At 30.5% G+C, this 18,545-nt stretch overlaps 1 protein-coding gene across 1 annotated transcript in view; it reads left to right on the forward strand.

The window, feature by feature from the left end:
• The window catches only part of LOC145312758 (uncharacterized), a 29,758-nt gene that overhangs the window by 7,117 nt on the left and 4,096 nt on the right, over positions 1 to 18,545 (forward strand). The window contains exons 3-6 of the mRNA XM_080152003.1: positions 2,610 to 2,719; positions 14,028 to 14,071; positions 16,964 to 17,067; positions 17,253 to 17,326. Of these exons, the coding sequence (XP_080008129.1) occupies positions 2,610 to 2,719; positions 14,028 to 14,071; positions 16,964 to 17,067; positions 17,253 to 17,326 (332 nt within the window). The remainder of the gene's footprint in view (positions 1 to 2,609; positions 2,720 to 14,027; positions 14,072 to 16,963; positions 17,068 to 17,252; positions 17,327 to 18,545) is intronic.

The following is an 18,545-nucleotide window of genomic DNA, read 5'->3' on the forward strand; positions in this document are numbered from 1 at the left end:
AAAAATATGACGAAACCCGCTACCTCGTTTTCTTTCCATGATCCATTATTTTTTATGTTAAGGCAAATTTTTATATATATCTGTACAAATCCTAACAAAACTTTTGTCTGCCAACATTGAAAACAACATGAGATTTCATTTTCTAGGAAACGAACTTAATACCTTCTGCTTCTTTTGGGACAGGGAATATTAGTCGAAATTTTAACTTGAAGAACATGGCAGACAGAAATTTAAGTAACCCACCCCTAGTTCTTTTTTGATGGTTATAATGATTTTTAACACTTAAGAATTTAATTCATAGAAAATAAGTTTTAGTTTTAACTTTCTTGCTATTCTATTACAACTGAAAATTAATTTCAACCTAATTTTTAATTCAATTCACGGGTATAGTCCCTTTCGTGGCAACGCCCATTTTCGCCTATTTCTAGCCCCTGCGTGGAGCTCTGACCCTGAGTGGCCAATTGCCTAACCCTGCGGGACAATCACCTTACCGATTTTAACCTAACCTACCATAAAATAACCTATTAAAAGCCTTTTAAAAATACGACGACTCGCCCCTTAAGGGGCGTTGCCACGAAAGGGACTATATCCCAATTTACTTTTATAAATTTACACAAATGAATAAAAACATTTTGTCTAAATAAAGAGAAAATAATACTTGCTTGATTCAAGAATCAATATGCCATTTACATTTTATATTCTAGACTTCTTTAATATCACAAATTTTGTTACAGGTTACTTATACAAATCCTTGTAATTGTCTAGGAGAAAAATACAAAATTTACTTTGAAATTTAATTTCTATCCTTTATTTCTTGAACTTGGCCCTTTGATATTAGACTATCCTGTCTTTAGGTTTGAATATTTAATATTTAACCAGGATGATAAGATTCATAATTAGAATAAACAAAGGGAGTTATGTGATTATTTAATAGTTATAAATCACTAGCTCTAAATTAAATAAATTTGTCTTTTATAACATGGCACCGACGGACTGAGAAAATTATTAAATGAATGCCCTAGGGTATGGTTTATCTTCACAAAGAAATAGCTGTCTATCCTAAATAACATTAAATAAAATTAAATATTTTTCCCCATAATGATACTGACTGTCGGACGGATAGATAGACAAAGATACATTATAAAAACTTGAATCAGATTATTATTTTATTACTTTAACCTTTTAATTAAATTAGCAACAAAATTAAGTATTTAATCAACATAATATTAGAGTTTAAAACCACAATTTGGTTGAAAATTTTTATTCATGTTTTATTAGATCAATAATTTTAACTTGGATTGGTTGAGGTATTCTGATATAAAATCTTCCATACGTGCAGTTTCAATATCTGTATTATATACAATATGCATTTAAAATATAGTTTCAAAACAAAAAGGAATATCATTCAGAAAAAAATGTTTTGATTTTAAACCAGAGGTGGATTCTTAAAAAAATAAATCATCGCTGAATCGGCTATGGTCAATAAATCACCAATAATATTTTGTTTATTAAGTAATAGCACTTCTATGATTTTAGAACACTTTTCGTCAATTGTTTATAAAAAAAAAATAAGTGATCTTGGCTACTATTTCTGCGACCCTTGTTTTTAAGAATCCACCTCTGATGACATTATAGTTTTATTTTTGAAAAAAATAAATTGTAATTTTGTATTCTGAAACCCTGTCCTCGGTTTCTTGTTTCCTTGTAATAAAATCTTATAAATTTAATGTTGATTTTCAGATAATGAAAGTTTTATTAAGTTTAACTTTTAGCCAAATTTATATGACTATCATTTAATTAGCAAAGTTACTCTAAAATTACCTTGTCTTTCAGTCAGTCTAAATAAGAAGTATTTTCGGCTGCTATAAAGTATATGGACTATTTCAACATACAGAGAGGCTTGTCTAGACTAAAGGCCAGTACCATTCAGAGGAAAAGGTTTCAACTTATAATTAGTCATTTTATTTGTATTACAGCCTAATTTCTCGCTCTTGCTATACGCCATATACAGTCGAGAAGCTATAAATACATTTGAGTTAATTATATATGTAAGGAGATAGGGGGCATTATACTTTAAAAACCATGATTGGATAATTTATTCTAACAATTCTTTCGACAAAGTATAAAAAGGGTTAAAGGGTAATTTTTTACTATCATTGGGATTTACATCAATTTATCGTTGATTTTAAGATCTATGCTATTGAGATAATTATTAATCTTTATCTATAATACAAAGTAGAACGATGTCTGTCTGTTTGTTTGTTTGTTTGTCTGTCTGTCTGTTTGTAGCGAAGGATCTCGCTAACCACTGAACCGATCGGGTTCTCCTTAACAGGGTAGATTCTCAAATGTCCCTGGAAGGTTTATAACTATTTTGGGGGAGGGTACCACCACCCTCCCTAGAGAAATTAAATTTTTTTTAAAATTTCTCATTTTTAGAAAGAGAGTTCAACGAAAAACAAACATCAAACGTAAATTTTTTTTACTTTTTCTTTTAAAATCTAAAATAAGAAATTGAATTACTAAATTCGACTCTCTCCTCCTCAAGTGCCCCTAGAGGCCTCTAGGGGCGTAGCCGCTAGTTATCTTATATTTCATTTATTTTGCAGGGAAGAAGATCTGACAAGACGGTGGAGGTGCCTATGATCAATGTACCTGGACAAAGATTTACTGCAACCCATGGCATCAAACTCAAGCAGGGAGACTTCAAACTTTTCATGTAAGTTACATTTTAGTGGCACAAGTACATTGTAGGTATATCAGTTTTAATTTGCTTAATTTGTGTGAAAAATTTTTAGTTTTTAAGAGTTTCTTTGAATCATGGAAAGAAAACGATGTAGCGGATTTCGTCGTAATTTCACAGAAGTTTTTAATAGGTTTTTTAGGTTAGGTAAATGTTACTGATTGCTACACAGTGTTAAAAAAAAATTGGCCCCGCAGGGTCAGAGCCGCTCGGAATGGCTAGAAATATGAAAAAGCTACTGTGCCTACAAGTAAGATACAAGCAAAGATATCAACAACTTTATATGTATGATTAAATAAAGTTTTGCTTATAAATTTATTATTCTCTGCAATCTCCTTCTTAAATGTTGAATCTTTAACCATTAATTTACATTAGATAGATGTGGTGTCCAAAAATGTGCATTATCATAAACTATTCTTTTTTTCAAGTTGATTGTGTTGTTGCTTTTCTTTCTATATAACTATACCATCTTATTATTGCAACAACTCTGCATACGCAATGGAAATAATTGTCCTTGTTTTATTTGAAACCAGATTAAGGAACTCGTGAGTCTTATATTCTTCCTCGTACATTGCCTTCATAACATAGATTATAGAATTCAGAATTCAAAGATTACAAATGCAATAACACGGACAATTGTGAACAATGCCAATAGGGAGCAAAACCAATTTCTGAAAACTGTTTTACATTAATTTTACATCTGTAAAAAAAAACAGAATAGACTATTAGAACTATTTTTAACTTTAACCACCCTCCCCCCCCTTCCTTGGTTATGTAGGGAGTGTAGCAGGGGATATATTGTAGTGAAAAGGGGTGTTGACCAAATTGGTGTTTTGACACCCCTCTTCCGCATTAAGGCGCAATAGTACCTGATTAAATTCTATTTTATTTATTGTCTATGAAACCCACAAATGGATGCAAACATCTCTATTAGATTACCAGAAAATTAGCAAGAGAGAATTAAGAATAGATAAAATAGATAGATAGATAGATAGATACAGGGAGGAAGGTGACATTGGACTGTAAATTATAATTGTCCCTTAAGTTTTAAAAACATATTCTATTTTTGTTTGTCTAAAACTATGAAAACTTTTATTAAGTCTTGATTGGGTTATTCATTACAGGAAATGGTAAAACTTTGCTACGAGTGGTTTTGTTATACAAAATTGGGGGCTCACAAAAATTTATTGCCCATTGTCTTATCCCCGAGATCCCTGTAATAGATGGGAAGTTACCAATCCATTCATACATATGCATTCAAAACAGGGATAGGGACTGGTATGCAGTAAAAAAAAAATTCTTTCATAAGCTACCCTAGATTCATGTAAAAATAGGAAAAAAAACAAGAAACTGACTATAAGGAAGGGTATTTTTATAGCCATAATTATTTCTAATTATAATACTTCAAATTTTACATAATTTCATCGCAATATCTGACTAATGTCGCTTTTAAAAAGTGTTAGATTTTACGCTTAACTGACGCCAAAATGACGTATGACTACGCAAAAGTAACGCGCATCGTTGGTTAACAAGAATATAAACGTTCATTTTTAAAAAAAATATTTAAGTAGAAAATCAAAAGACTTGTTACTTATTTGAATATAAAAATTTATAGGGAATGACATTTTTTCAAAACTTTAGCTGCGGGAAAAAAATATTTAGGTTCAAAATCAAATCTTGTCAATGAATTAGGATTAAATCAGTCGAACAAGCATACGCTTTTAATTAAATATATTTGTGTTTTGTATATTTGAAGGTTATAGAACATCATTGCGGGTGGAAATTTGTAGGCTTATTAATCATGTAGGTAATTGTAATAGGATTAGAAGGTAATAAGTTTCACCAGTTTACAAATTAGTTTTAGTTTTAATAGTGCATCATTTTATTTATTTACCACTAGGTTACGCCCCTAGAAGCCTCTAGGGCCACTAATGTGGGGGGAGAGGACTCGACAAGCCCACTCCCCCACTATTTAATTTGATTTCTTTTAAGTTTGTATTTTTTAAGAGGGATACTTTTTTTCTATGGGTGATTTCTCTTGGGAGGGTCAAGATATCCTTCCCCATGTCCTGTAAAAAGCTTCACTATAAAGAAGAACCATTTTGGTTCCGTGGTTAGCGACATTCTTTGCTACAGACAAAAAAAGCTTACTATTTTATATAAAAGGACTAGCGGCTTCGCCCCTAGCCTCTAGGGGCTTTGCCCCAAGAGGTATAATTACATCTTCTATTACTTACCCAGCAGAACGAATCGCAAATTTTCACACCTACCCAGCAGGAAAACATTTTCTCGATTAAATAACAAATTCGCAAAATTCGTAAAAAAATAGTCTAATGAACACAGTAATAGTGTCTGACTGATTATGACGTAACAAAAAAAATTAGCCAATGAGAGGCCACTATAAATTTTACCTTTGGTCAATAACGGCCTCTCATTGGCTAATTTTTGATACGTCATAATCAGTCAGACACTATTACTGTGTTCTAGTCTAATGTGTTCTCAAGAAAATTACTACTGGTGCTGCTCATAGTCTAATGTGTTCTCTAGAAGAAAAAAATTTTTGGGGGGGTAAATTTTCATTTTTGGGGGTGTCCCAACCCCCAAAAAAATACCTTAAAACCACCACAGGACCGATAGGTAGATACCCTGAAGAGTAGAATCTGATCGGTTCAGTGGTTACCGAGATCTTAAGGGACAGACAGACAGACGGACAGACATCGTTCTACTTTGTATTATAGATAGGCATGGTTAAATACTTGGGTTTACCAAGTAAACTCTACAAGCATAGTTCCACTAGTAGGAATAGGACCCGCCTGGTTAAAGCCCCCGCAAGAGCTTAAAACATGTTTTAATATAATGAAAATACGAGGAATGTTTGTTTGTATTTATATACAATTAAATTGAGTAATTTTATTCAACAGAAGTTTTTTTTATAAAATTTTCATTCTAAATGTAATCAATTTAGTTTATTTTTGGCATCTAAAGAATGTACATATCTGTGCATGAAAAAATTTGTAATGCAAAATAAAATGCAATTTTATAAATGTACTATAAATGTGAGTTTTTTAATACAATAGATATATATATATTTATACATTGTATTACCTTTCTTAATGTATTTTAAGTACAAATCTATACAGAAGGCAAAAGTAGATTTTGAAATTTAAAATTTTGCATAAAAACAAAAGAAAACTTTTTTTTGCAACTTTGTTTATAAAGTTAAAAAATAAGTTAATTTTGAAACTTGTTAAAAACTTGATAACGCAGCTTCTCTTCATCTAGTAAAGTTATATCAGTACGTCTATATGCAAAATATACTATTTTAAAAAAAACATTTGAAAGATTTTTTAACAATAATTTTGGTTACACAATTTTTTTTGTCCCACCTTAGATATTACAAACACATTTTTTCTTTTTTTTTGTATTCGGGAAGTGTGAATATGCTCTTTTCCCAGCCATCTGACATTTTTTAGAAAACCAATATTCAATTAAAATAATCTAATTAGATATAAATTAATATAATAATACGTTTACAAAATTTAGATTATGCACACACAGGCGAATTCCTTGTGTTGTTTTGTGATTTTTTTATAATTATTTTTTTTTACTATGTATTGCCACAGTGTTAGTAATATATGTAATACTATTTTTAAAAATAGCGGCTAGGCCTCTTTTTGCCTCTGCGGGCACTTGTGGTGGTGGGAGTTTGAAATCGACCTTCTATTTTATATTTTTAGTTTTAACAAAAAATTCTAGGAGCGATTTCTCCAATGGGGTGGTGGTACACTCCCCCATGACCTATGATAAGCTACACTGTAAAGGAGGACTGGATCGGTTTAACTGTTGGCGAGATATTTCGGTACACACACTGAGATTCTGTTTTTGACATTAAACATTAACATTTTTATCCTAGACAAATTTTATTGTTCGATTCAAACTAGCTTTTTTCAATCAATAATTTTCATCTTCAAATGGTGTAATTTTGTTTATCTCATGATCGGTATGAGAAACAATTAATCGTCCATTGTCTTATCACGCAAGATCCGTGAAAAAACACATGACAGCAGATCTTTGGTTTCTTAGCCAAAAAAATGGTCCCCAAACCAGTGTTTTGGAGCCGGAGCCGGGAGCCGTGGAGCCGCCATATTTTGTTGGAGCCGGAGCCGTAATTTTCGTTCAAAAACGGCTCCAGATCCGGACTAGATAAATAAAGAGATTTTTATAAATTATAATTTAGTAACTCTGTTTTGTCATGTGCAAATGTGCTTTTTAAGTTTTTCAAATCCATTTTTATTAAAAATTGAACTTTTAAAACCTTCAAAAGTAAAAAATAAAAGATATTTTTTTATGGGGAAAAAATATGTCGGGTTTTTCTTGATTTTAGGTCGGAGCCGGAGCCGCACCAAAATCAAACGGCTCCGAAACGCTGTCCTTAACAAATTTTGTGTTTATAAGTGCTTTTGTTAATCTAATAAGCAAAACTTTACTTTTCCATTTCTTTTTAAGTATTCTTGTTACTATAGAATACAATCATTCTTGTTGATGAATCAACCTATCATGATACATATTATCCAATAAAATTTATGTGACCAAAAAAAAACTCTAATTATCCTAAGATAAATGGATAAAAAGTATGATTCAAGCAATTATAACCCACATCAAGGCCGGATAGTTAGTAAAGCGTGAAAGGATTGTGATTTTGTTTTCATAATAATTTATATAATTCATGTCATTTTGTTCAGTACCCTGTTAGAATTGGTGCTATTGTTATGTCAACATGAGGCAGAAATATTCAAAGCATTATTAGAATAGCGGTACATAGTAGATGTAGGTTTCAGAATAGAGGACATAATATCACTGTAAATATCAAGTAAAGTCTCTTTTAGACTGTGTGTGTTGCTTAAGTCTGTTGATGAGTAATGATTATTCCAACATAATATATTATTATGAAGTTGGGTATTTTTGTAGTCTTTTCTTTCCTTTTTTAAAGTTTCATTTTTTAAACTGCCGAACACGTGCATATCAGACAGAAATATGGACCACAAAGATGTTTGAATCAATATATTTTTTAATCATAATGATTTAAAAGGAAATGACATAAGAAATATGTTTATACTAGCGGCTGCGCTCTTATCATTTTGGGGCCCTGCATTCACAAGGGTAAGAAATAGCCTCGAACAACCTCAGTAAAATTAGGTAGCCTAAAACCATACTGGGACTTTTTTTAACCATATTAAAATTTAAATCTTCAGAGTCAGACCAAATAATTAATAAACGTACTCCTTTATATAATTGAATTAGCGGCTTCACCCCTAGCCTCTAGAGGCCTTTTCCAATTTCCTTCTAACACATTTTTTAACAATCATGTCTTAGTATATAAATGCCTTTATATACTTTATTAAGAAACTAGATGCTACGCCCCTAGAGGCCTCTAGGGGGCACTTGAGGAGGAGAGAGTAAAAATTAATAACCCAATTTCTTATTTTAAATTTTAAAAGAAAAAGTAAGTTTTGAGGGGGGCGAATTTTTTTTTTTATTTTAAAAAAATTTTCATTTTTTTGGAGGGGTGGATTTTTCATTTTTTGGGGGGTTGGGAGTGTCCCACCCCCCAAAAAAATAGTTATAAACCTTCCCGGGACCTATGAGAAGCTACCCTGTTAAGGAGAACCCGATCGGTTCAGCGGTTAGCGAGATCCTTCGGTACAGACACACAGATACACAGACACACACACAGACAAACAAACATCCTGTTACTTTAGTATAAGGATTATATGTTTGTCTTGAAGTAAAGTTTGTTGTATTTGATAAAATACTTCGGCCAGCCAACAGGAAAATTGCAACTTTGCAAATATTTCCACATGCAAACTTTACTTTTTTGTAACTAAATATAATATATGATGAGTTAGAACTTTTTCTCATCATTAAAAATCATGTACAGGGTGGGGCACATAAATCCGGACTTTTTCAAATTTTTAAACAAATGAACATAAAATCTTCAATTTTAAAGATTTTATTGAATTTTAAAAACTGGCAAGCAAAATAGGTGTATGACTATTAGATTATTTAAAAAAATGGCCGCCAGTCTCATTCACCGCCTCTACCCGCCTCCTCAACCGCCAGCATGCCCAGGTCAAAATGTACCTGTCCAATCTGGCGAAGTTCTCCTTGAAAGTGGCTATGAGGGAGGTCTTTGTTATATGGGCACGTCTATTGGTGCATGCTTCAAAGTAGCACCAGGCCCAAAAGTCCATTGAATTAAGATCAGGCTGCTGGGAGGCCACATTTCCTTAGGATCGTGAGTAACCGCAGGATCCAAATTAACCCAACTTTCAAGCTACCCTTTGACCACAGTTGAGCTAGAACAACGTTCTTTACCTTTTTGGAAATGGCATGACAATTCAGCTACGATTGTCAACACAATCTATAGTCTAAAATGAGTTTTGAAGTTCCATATGGGTCGCTGAAATCGAGAACCGAGAAATTTTCACAATTTTTCACGATTTTTGACGTTTTTAACATCTCAAAATCTGCCATGTTTCACTTTGCTGGAGTACTACGGCCAAGCAATTTCAGATAGAGAGCTCTAGTCTTTTCTAGTGTCTTACTTATGTAACTAAGAGTATCTCCAGCAAGTTTTGTAACCGTACCACACCTACAGATAGGCTGAGGTCAGATTAAGTGGGACCTAGTCGAGAATCAAGATTAAACCACAGCGCGTATTTCAAATCTGCCTTGTTGAACATATTCGCGGCCAGCTTGGAGTATATGTCCCCAATCGTCCAAATATTTTTTTGTGCTGAAAGGTCATTACCTAAGGTTTTTATAGTAGGGTTAAACGTCCTGATTGGTCAAGTAGTTTTGACGCTATGGCCGTTTTATAAAAGTCCGGATTTATGTGCCCCACCCTGTATATCATCGCATTACTGACAATTTTCCACGAATATTGTAATAAGAATCCTAAAACTAATACCAATTTTGTTAGTCTGGGACTTCGGTCACTCGGGACTAACAAAACTGGTATTATTCTTATGCTTTTTCATTTAAGTATCCTCGGAAAGCTGTCTATGATACGATGCAATAAATAACAGTTCAAAATTTCAAATGCATATTATATATTTAAAGATGATATTGTTATTATGAGTAATTTGTATAAAATCATACATTTTAGATGTGTCATACATGTTATACCTGTTCGATTGTAAAACATGAATCATAACTAGAAGCTTTTTAGATTTAATCAAATATAGCCTTCGATCATTCATGAAATAATTGCCAGCAAAAATTTTGCTTTGACAAAATTGGTGTAAAGGGAAGTTGAATATGAAGGGGATAAAATCGTACAGTCCAGGTTAGTAAACTGTTTATGTAATCATAAAATGTTGCAATGTTTTCCTTCTATGAGAGATGGAAAAGTTCACTTTAGCAGATAGTAGACAAAAAAGTTTTTGAAAAATTCTTATTTTTGAAGCTTATTGTAGTTTAGTTTAAGAAATGGTTAGAAGAATCATTTACCCTCAGAAATGGGGGGGGGGAGGGGGTTCTGATCCACTCGTTGGTGCCAGGTATGATACCGAAAAGTTATAGAAATTTATGATTGTACTAATAATGTATTATAATATATATTAATATCATATATTATATCATATTGTATGTATTTCTATCCATCACTTAATCAACCCCCAACCCTACCCCCCCCCCCCAAAAAAAAAATACATCGGAAACTCACCTTATGCATTGGTACCATGGTTCATACACCAATATCTAGATAACCTCCTCCTCATCCTCCCCCAGTAAAAATAATATTTAACCCAGGGGCAAAAAATATAAGGGGTTGGAGGATTTTTCTTAAATATCACCCCAACCACCTAATACAAATTATCAAAAAGGACTTGACTTCCTTGTATTAAAATATTCATTGAATCTTAAATATTTTGTCCATTTATTGAAAATAGGTGAATTTGTTGAAAAGAAACTAATTAGAAGTTTCGAATGGCTTTTTAGTTATTAAATTAGTAGACAAATTTCGTCATCAATTATCAAAATATTTTCAATTCCCAAGAAAAATTGGTGTAGTGTGACAAATAATCAACTTTTTACTTGCAGAGCTACTCTTTTAATTGAAAAGAATTCCATCTCGCAATATAAAAATAAATCATAATGTAATAATGATAATATGCATATACGTGTTTCATATAAACTTATCATGATTATGTATAATTTTTTTTGGTAAGATGAATAAATCATTTTAAACACATTTTATTTTGTAAAGGCAAAGACATGTACTTAATTTAGCAGTAAATAATATAAGCTTTATTCACTTTGTTCGCCCGTCTTGTTAGAACCTTAATATTTTTATATAAACATCGCTACGTTTGGAGTTTTACAACCTTGTTAATCATTCCACGCAACTTTTAATTCGATTCGGTTTACATCGGTTCACTGATTATAAAAAGGCCATTCCTTAGATCTTTTTGTCTCTTAGAATAACATCACTGAAACGTTCTTTTTTCTGCAAGTAGAACAGTAATAACAAGATAACAGTTTGTTTTACATATAATGAGCCAAATTATTGAAGAATGAAAATGTGATAAAATGCCAGAAATTCCAAATCACTTATATTTAGATAGATGTGTAATAAATCCCTAAATATTACATTGTTACATTTTTAAAAGCGAAGCTTTTCTATTATTAGGGTCGGTCCGTCCGTACGTCCGTCCGTAACGGATAGCTTTTTCCGTTAATTTAGGCATGTTAGAATTGTCCTATCGATTTCAAATTTTGCATGGTGATTCCTTTAGTAGTTAGGTACGATTTAGAAAGCGTAGCAACTCTATAATCATTACCAAAATGTCCGTACGTCCATTTTAAACATGTTGATTTTTTTACTTTTTTAACAACAAATTTTTATGTGATCAAATCATCGGATTGATCTGATTTTTTGAAAATTGATTCCTGGGACAACAAAGTATAATGTAATAAGCGAAGCAACTCTATAATCAAGCCCTAAAAATGTAAGTGTGTTTTAAATGATTTATTCTTCTTATTAGACAAATCATAGACAAATTAAATATGATAATATTACATATTATAAACATATTTATATATATACATGTTAAAACATAATGTTATATTTTGATTTAAAAATATCATATTATTTTTTTTTTAACAATGGAGATCAGACGTTATCTAACAGCTAAAATACTTTGTATTGTCCTTATATCCTAAAACAAAATCTATAAAATTAGTTACTAAACTGTAATTTAATCCGATGGAATTAAGTAGTTTTATGGTAAATTGTGCTAACAGTAAAGTTTGTGAGAAAAAGTTATCCTCATTCCATCTTATAATACATTCTTCCTTGCTTGCTTTTAAAGCCCTATCTTTTGCTATCAGTATAAGTAAAGTTATTTGTGTGAAGTCATCCCCTTTAAAACATTCATAATAAATATTAAATAAATAAAAATTTTCTTTTAGAAAGATAAATTCAGGACATTCATTATTATATATTTTATCCAAAAATGTGGCCATACAGTGAGCAAAATATTTTGCAAACTTGCATTCAAAAATTGCATGCTCACTGTCATTTATAACTTTGCATGATTTGCATAAATTGCTTTCAATAATATTCCATTTAAAAAGTTTGTTAGAGCTAACTAATGTACGAGTAAATTGTTCAAAAAGAAAACTCTTAAAATACATAGTTATGGGCAAGTTAAGTATTATATTAAAACTATATTTAAAACTTTCCATGTCTGGGAACCATTTTTTGTCAATTTTTCGTGAATTCAAAGAAGGATGTGCTGACCAAATCTTTTTCTTGTGCATTTGCTTAAAATAAAGGGCAAAAATGGAAGGAGAGTTAAATGACATTGTCATAATAGTTTTATTTGAATTTTTGCTTTGTTTTGAAGAAATACATTCTAAAGTATTAAACTCAAATTCATTTGATATATTTTTAACTATTTTTGCTATTTTCTCATATAATTGGTTATGTCCAGACAAGGTTTGCTTTAAATTTTCGTTTATAATAGGAAGATAGAGAAATTTATGTTTAATTGGCATGCATTTAATAATTGATGCCAATGTAACAATATTAGAGTTAGTGAGTATTCTATTTTCTGCGTTAGTAAATTTAATATCTTTAGACCAATAAGATGTTGAGATAGTTGAGTTAAGAAATGTTAAAGGCTTCTTTTCCAATTCTTCCATAAAAACACATAGTTTTCTGAAGTTTTTTTTATCCTGCATTGGATATAGCAAAACGAATTTAGTTCTGTACTTTCTAATAGTCTTAGAGCCAAAATTTTTAGTTATGGAAGAAATTGGAACATGCTTGTTTGCAAGAATTATAGCTAGATTTGATTTTGGGTACTTTTCTGCATGTTTTAATACATTAAAAAAACTAGTTAACCAGATTGAAAAGCTCTGTTGTTCTGGTAACAGCATATTAAGTCCCCCATCAATAAAATCTAACTCTATTTTATTTTTTTCATGTTTGAATAGCAATCTGATATCTCATTTAATGCTAAAAATAAACAAGCAAAATCTTCCAGCAATATTTTTCGCAGATGATGGTTTCAAAGGTCTCAAATTAAAGTCAGAAAATGATGTTCACACCATTTCTAATGTTCTTAAAAAATTAAAATCAACAGTAAATATAGAAGTCAATTTTAAAAAGACAAAAATACTCGTTTATGGAAATAGCCCTGCAAACCTTAATATTTTGGGTGCACCCTGTAGCCATGTAAAACATTTAGGCGTATATCTTTCCTTTGACTTTAAAAATGTAAGTATGTCCATAAAAATTATCCTGTATCAAGCAGTTTTACAACAAATTTACTTACAATTTTGCTTTGACTCTTATAAATTTATATTATAATAATTAAGTTCTAACACTATTCAAGTGTTAATGTCCGTTTGTCCTACCGTTTCAGTGCTTCGCTTTTATGGATGTTGTCATCCTTGTTAAGATTGTAATTAGCTTATTTTTATTAAGTTACCAGGCGAGAGTTGAGAACGGACAGACAGATTGAAACTAAATATAGACGAGCAAAAGTTGTAATTTACTGTAATGATAATGTATAAAACAACTATAGAAACCTCTTATATATTAAATAGATCATTTGTATGTGTTTAAAAAGAAATTAAGGTCAAAAGCTGGTCTAATTAAGCTAGCAAATAAATTATTTTCAAATTTTTTTTTAAATATCGAAAAATTTAATTCCTCATTACTTTAGCAAATTAAAACTGATACTCTTGATTTTGATTATTTCTTTTTGTTTAGATTTACTGTGGACAGTGATGATGCAAACTACGCCGCTCTTTCAGGTTAATTATGTTCTTGTTTATACTATTACACCAATAGCAAAATGTATACTGGTCTATCATTGGTATTTTGTATTTTATGATTTATATTAGGCAAAATAAGCTGCTTCCTTCTTTACAAACAGATTTACTTGTCTCGTTATATCTTTTGAATAGGATGTCAAATGAAGTCGACATTTAATGAATACATAATAAAAATATGCTGAATAAAGCTGTAAGATCCTTGTTACTCTTTATCTTTAAATGTATCCTTTAAGATCTCGTAAATGCTAGATAGTTACCTAATTTTCAGGAGACCTCACTATTTAGTATAGTAGGTTCTGTCAGTCTCTCCATCCCCCCACACCCCCATGGCAAAAGCCCTCGTGATGTCGTTATGTTTTAAAATATAAAGATTTTTTTTAATTAAAGTAACAAAAAAGTTACATGTTTCAAATTAAATTTTCAAATATTTAATTTAATTTTAAATAGTTAGGCGTAAGTTCAAATTATATTTCGTTAAACAGCACATTGATTCTAAGTTTATACTCTTAAAATTAATCTAAGGATGACTTGTCTTTATAAAATAGTTAACATTGATCCAAAGGACCTGCATTAGCAGATAAAACATATGGGATGACTAAATTGTGAAAGATCCACGATTCGCAACAAAAGAAATTAATGTTCATATCATATGGAATTTAAAATGCAGACATGGTCCCTTATTTCACAGTGAACACCTGTTCGTCCCCCAATTTTTTTTATGATGTTAAGTAGGCTTTATTTTAGTCTTGGACATTCTTGCAATCTAGTTTAAGCCATTGATCTGACGCTTGTTGATCTATTGATATGCTTTTTGATTTTACAATGTTGATTAGAAGTACTAGCTGTGCACTATTATGGGTTGTCTCTTGTTAAATATTATTTAATTTTGTGCATTTTACTAAGCGGCAGTAGGGGCTCGAAATTAACATACGTAAGACGCGTTAACATTTGACAATTATAAGTAGGGGGGGGGGGGGGGAGGGGAGTTTCGATAGATAATCCAAAAGGAAAATAAGAGAATCTAACTAAGCACAGGGGAGAAGTATGTTCTTTGAAATTAAATATTCCTAGAACAATTTTATAATTCTATAAAACTAAATTTTACATTCAACCTTGCCGACTTTAGTCTTTAATTTTAGTAAGTAATAGTTTTTTCAAAGAAGGCGTCTTACTTTTTAAATTTTTATTTTAAATAGCTAGTCGGTGTTTTAAGTAAGTAGTAAATTAAATTTTCCATAAAATTTAGATATGCAATCGGTTTTTTGTAGACCTCTTATTTTTTAAGTAATTTAAGTTTTTTTTAAAAATGATTAAGTCGGTTTTAAGGTACTAAAACACAATAAAAAAGAAGAAAATTGCCATTATGAACAAAAATACTTTAATTTAAAGATCTTTAATTTGACATCTTACTTTTTGAATTCTGTTAGGTAATTATTAAAAAAAAACGATTTTTTAAAACCTCGGTTAAATCAAAACTTTTAACATGAATATATCCTAAAACAGGCATAAAAAATATGAGTTCATATATACCTTTATAATCAGAAAAATATTACGAATCCATTGTAAGCAAAATTGAAAAAAGTAAAAAAAAATTAATTTTAAAAAAATGGCCTAACATATTATGTTAAACAGGCAACACTTACTTTACCCACCTCTTTACCCCCTTCCAATTTTTATTCTCAAAACAACATTTAAGATGGTTGCCTGTATAATAGTTTCATATAATTTCTTTTATTGTAGTTTATTTACTATTTTGTAAACTTTTTATTTCAATTTTGCTTACAATGGATTTGTAATATTTTTCTCATTCTAAAAGTATATATAAACACATATTTCTTATGTCTGTGTAATGATATATTTATATTCTCGTTTATTCTCGTGGGTTCAAAAAATCGATTTTTTCAATAATTACTTAACAGAATTGAAAAAGTAAAGTGTCAAATTAAAAATCTTACTATTTTTGTTCATAATGGCAATTTTCTTTTTCTTTTTTGTTGCGTTCTAGTACCTTAAAACCCACTTGATTATCTTTTTTTTTAAATCTTAAATTATTTTAAAAATAAGAGGCCTACAAAAAAAACGGTTGCATATCTAAATTCTATGGAAAATTTTACATCTACTACTTACTAAAAACACCGACTACCTATTTAAAATAAAAATTTTAAAAGTTAAGACGCCTTCTTTGGTCTAATTTAAAATAACCTTTGCTGAATAATGTAATTAAATTCTTAAAAGCGAAGCTTTACTATAATTAGAGTTGATCCGTCCGTCCGTACTTCCAGAACGGATACCTTTTTTCGTTAATTTAGGCATGTTAGAATTGTCCTATCGATTTCAAACTTTGCATGGTGATTCCTGTAGTAGTTAGATACGATTTAGAAAGCGCAGCAACTACTCTATAATCGTTACCAGAATGTTGAATTTTCAGCATGTCAATTCTAACTATTTCAATAACAAATTTTTATGTGATTTAATTATCTCTATAATCAAGTCTTAAAAATGTAATACTAAGCTCCTCTGAAATAATGAGCTCCACCTACTTTATTAATAAATATAATATTAAAAGAAATGCATATGGGTGGACCTGCTCTATGGGTGGACCTGAGAAGTATAATATGTACCTGAAATTTAGAGCTCCACCCACTTTACTAATAAAAATAATATTATAGGAAATATAGCATATGCGAGCTCTATGGGTGGACCTGAGAAGTATAATATGTACCTGAAATATAGAGCTCCACCCACTTTACTAATAAAAATAATATTATAGGAAATATAGCATATTCTAGCTCTATGGGTGGACCTGAGAAGTATAATATGTACCTGAAATATAGAGCTCCACCCACTTTACTAATAAAAATAATATTATAGGAAATATAGCATATGCTAGCTCTATGGGTGGACCTGAGAAGTATAATATGTACCTGAAATATGGAGCTCCACCCACAACAAGAACATATGATTACAAAGCAACGGTAGGTTTCATTTTTTGATAATATTTCCAATTTATGCCGTTTTTTTCATTTGATTAAGTTAGCATTTTTGAGCAGTATGTCTCGTATAAACATGCTTTTGATGTTAAAGGTCTTTTCCCCCTATAAGTTCAAAAGTAACTTAATAGCTTATTAAAATTTAAAACATTAATATTTGTCTTTTTTAGGTTGCTGCCTTTGATAGCTATGTTGGAAGTAAGCTATACAGCAGAGATATTAGAATTCAGAGGCCTAGGCCAGGGTAAGTTAATATTTAGATACATTATCTGTTAATATTCTACACTATAATCAATATAGTTATAGTATAGCAACACTTACAATAAGACAGAAAAGTACTTGATATCAAGCAGCTACGCTTTACAAAACGGTTATAAGAATTGTTAAAGAGAAACTGTCGAAAGGAAAATTTGATATGAATTTTTACAGGCTACTTAGAAATATAATGCATTTATTATTAGCGCAGTGTCTCTATAATTATAATATGTCCCTCACTCATGTTATACAATTGGATCCAAACTGTCCTTCACATATGGTTTTTGATTCCCACAATGTAGCTGTCGGTTACTGAAACATCTCCTCCTTATTTATTCAATATATTGAAAATAAGGGAGGGGAGTTTTCCCCAACTTTTTTAGACCTATTCCTATGGTTCCCTAACCCTGCGGAGCTACCCAGTACTGAACTTAGTCTAACCTAACCTGACCAAAAGAAAAATACAAAAGAAAATTCATACCATCCCCTCCCCCTCAACCTTATATAACAAAAAAAATGTTCAACAGGACATTTTGTATTTTTTTATTTATGCCTATTATACATAATTTTTCATCTTGACAAAAAAGTTTTTTTCCATATAAAAAAATGCTGCTGGTTTCTTTAAAATGCTGTAAGTTGATTTATGCTGTGCTGCATATGGATAATAACTCTCCTTTTGATTATTTGTCATAGTGTCATCTGTCAATTCTATGTTAACAAAATTTAAGAATTACGCATAATAACATTTATGAAAAGAAATTAGTGAATAAAAGGGAGAAAGGAGTTGCTTTAATGCTTGTAATTAGCATAAAAGGAGAACATTTTCATAATAAATAAATCATACATAAATGATAAATAAATTACATAAAATGTAAGAAACTTTTAATTAAAATTTCTTTAATCAAGTCCTAAAATGGAGGTATGCTTAATAATGCTTTGACATTATCCTAAATTTAAGCAGTTGTTCAACAACGTTACTTACAATTTTGTTTGGACTTTTATACCTATATATTCTGATTATTATTTAGTCCTGACACGCAACAAGTGTTAATGTTAAAAAAAAAGATTTATATAACATTATGTCAATTGTATTGATCTGGTGGTTTGTTATATCACTTAAATAGTTTAATTTTATTAATAAAAGATTTTTTATTTACTGGCTTATAAATCAACTTTTCTTAGTTGTTTTGTCATTAGAATTGAGGCAG

This window comes from Acartia tonsa, chromosome 2, assembly GCF_053477335.1.
Source record: "Acartia tonsa isolate MP-2025a chromosome 2, ASM5347733v1, whole genome shotgun sequence".
Taxonomy (NCBI): domain Eukaryota; kingdom Metazoa; phylum Arthropoda; class Copepoda; order Calanoida; family Acartiidae; genus Acartia; species Acartia tonsa.